General features: G+C 45.8%; 1 protein-coding gene across 1 annotated transcript; it reads left to right on the forward strand.

Moving 5' to 3' along the window:
* Positions 1 to 443: 443 nt before the first annotated feature.
* BTDB (theta defensin b) lies at positions 444 to 2,954 on the forward strand. The gene is given in 3 exon segments (NM_001141940.1): positions 444 to 503; positions 1,850 to 2,037; positions 2,722 to 2,954. Coding segments are annotated over 2 exon segments (231 nt in total). The 5' UTR covers positions 444 to 503; positions 1,850 to 1,862; the 3' UTR covers positions 2,778 to 2,954.

Here is a 2,954-nt window from a genome sequence, read left to right on the forward strand (position 1 = left end):
AATGGTGAGAACTCAGGTACTGGGGAGGCTGGTTCGGGGCAAGATTCCTCATCCTCTCCTGTGAATAGTGATTGTGTTCTTGTCTCTCTAACAAAGTGTATCCTGGGAGATGCCGGCCAGGCTCTCCTGGGGACTTTAAATATTCCCCTGCTGCAGCGGGCTCAGCCTCAGCCACCAGCACAGGCACCTCGGGGTTCATTATCCTAGGAGTCATGGAGAATCCATCGTTGGTTGCTGCCTGGGCCTGGCCAGGGCTGACCAAGGAGATGAGGGGACCCTCCTAGACTCCTGTCCAGACAGCTTCCCACCATTTCTCAACTGCCCTTACCAAAGAGTTGTTAACACCCAACGGAAAGTAGCCAGGATATTGGGACACCTGATCCCAAATAGCTCTTAAATAGGAAGTCCTCTGCTGTTTGTGCCGCGGCTGCTCTTACCACAGGAGACCCGGGACAGAGGACTGCTGTCTGCCCTCTCTCTTCACTCTGCCTAACTTGAGGATCACAGCAAGTAACACAAAACTTAAACTTTCCTGTCGAGGTTTGAACATTGAAGCTGTGCACCCAATCTGATCTGTGACTCCCAGGCCACCCAAGAGGGACCTAGTGGGTGAATCCCCTGCTGTGTATTTCTCTCTGAACCTCTGGGGGCTGCTGGGAGCAGTGGCTACCAGCTCAGTGTCAGAAACTCAAGAAATTTCCTTCTAATTACACGTGTCCTACTTGACACATCCAGCTTAGAACAACAATAGCTCCTTGGCTTACCCTTCTATTTGGAAGAAGCCGGATGCCGCTCCTCGTACCGACGTCAGGTTATTTCTTATTTGCTACTGAGTTGTTTGATTGCCTTACGCATTTAGATGTTCACCCTTCTACCACATAGGGTTTGCAACTATTGTCTTTCATTTTCTGAGTTGCTTTTTCACTCAGTTGATTATTTGTTTGTTGGTTTGTTTTTTGACGTGCATTTGCTTTAGAGGTCGGTGCGGCTACTTGTCTCTTTTCCCGTTTATTGCCTGTGTCTTTGGTGTCATAGCAAAGATATCATTACCAACATCAATGTCAAAGCGTTATCTTCATATGTTCCTCTCGTCGTTTTACGGTTTCAGGACTATGTTTGAGTCTTCAATCCATTTTGAGTTGGTTTGTGTATATAGTATATGATAAAGGACCACATGTATACAAACATCAAATCCTAAGGTGGAGTACAGTAGATATATACCATTTTTCATTCTTATTCACATCTCTATAGAGCTGGAAATGAATTTTTCAGTGTAGATGAAATTTTGACCTTGATATCACTGTGTTCATTTCACCTATCGCATGATAGGGTCATTGTCTCTACACTGGCTACAGGCTACACCTCATGCCTTCATAAGAGTGATCATGCCTATGATGCCTGCAACAAATCACTCTTCACTTGACAGGAAATTCATGCCTGCTGCCAGAGTGTAGACCTATAGAGAGTAGTGGGGCCATCTGAAGGAAAGGAACATTTGTATCCTGAACTTGCTGAACAAAGCACTGCTGTTATCCTTTGGTAGAACAGTAAAAGTAAATGTAATGAAGTAGAAACAGGAGAAAGATGCCAGGTTCCTCATCTTCACCATCCTCTCCACCAGCACAGACACTAAACATAGAGATTCAAACTAGAGTGAAAGCTAGGAGAGCAAAAGAAGAAGACATGGACATTGAGACCAATGGGATCCCATATAATCTCCAACGAAATGCACACCTCCTCTCTCTGAGAAGGTTCAAGATTTCCTGTCTCTGAGCCTTCTCTCTGCAGACATAGAAATCCAGGCTAACTCCTCTCTCCCCACTTGTCCGCTCCTGCTCTGCCTCTTCCAGGTCACTCCAGCCATGAGGACCTTTGCCCTCCTCACCGCCATGCTTCTCCTGGTGGCCCTGCAGCCTCAGGCAGAGGCACGTCAGGCAAGAGCTGATGAAGCTGCCGCCCAGCAGCAGCCTGGAGCAGATGATCAGGGAATGGCTCATTCCTTTACACGGCCTGAAAACGCCGCTCTTCCACTTTCAGGTGAGACAGGCCGGCATGCAGAGCTGCAGGGTCTGGAGGGATGGATGGGAGACAGAGTCGGGAATCGAGTCTCAGTGGTCCTTGTCACCTAGATGGCTTCATTTAGCATCTCTGGGCCTTGGTTTTCTCATCTATAAATTGAATAGAGAGCCAAAGAAGTCTAACAGGTTTTCTGTCTATAAAGACTTGAGGCAGCTCTGCCTAGAGAGTAACCATTCTTTTATTCCTTTACTTCCTTAATAATCCTTTCACTTTAGAGAATCAATAAAATTAAAAAATAAAACTTGAAATCAACATATGTCTGTGAAATTCAGTAGGTTTAAGACATGAAGAGACAGTCTGATGTTCTTTCTTGATTCAAACAAGTCATCTTCATTACACGGAGAATATTTGACTGTATCTATACAACCGTTTCTAAGAGTAGAGATAAGCCTAAGAGTGTGTTCAGGGGTGTGTGTGTGATGGGGCAGAGGCATAAAAATGAGAGCAAATGAGAATAAGTCTCAAATCCTGCGTGACCAGCACTGCTCTGTGTATTTATTCCTATTGACTGAGGTTGTTCATGCTACCTGCCCGAATGCAGCCGACATCCCTCATTAGCTAGCACATGACTTCTCCAGGATTCCCTTTGTCACTCACTGCTGACCTTCTGATCCATTTATGATGCTTTCTCTGTGTCCCCAGAGTCAGCGAAAGGCTTGAGGTGCGTTTGCAGACGAGGAGTTTGCCAACTGTTATAAAGGCGTTTGGGGTCCTGCGCTTTTCGTGGTTGACTCTGCCGGATCTGCTGCCGCTGAGCTTCCAGAATCAAGAAAAATACGCTCAGAAGTTACTTTGAGAGTTGAAAGAAATTCTTGTTACTCCTGTACCTTGTCCTCAATTTCCTTTTCTCATCCCAAATAAATACCTTCTCGCAA

Source organism: Papio anubis, chromosome 8 (assembly GCF_008728515.1).
Source record: "Papio anubis isolate 15944 chromosome 8, Panubis1.0, whole genome shotgun sequence".
Lineage (NCBI taxonomy): Eukaryota > Metazoa > Chordata > Mammalia > Primates > Cercopithecidae > Papio > Papio anubis.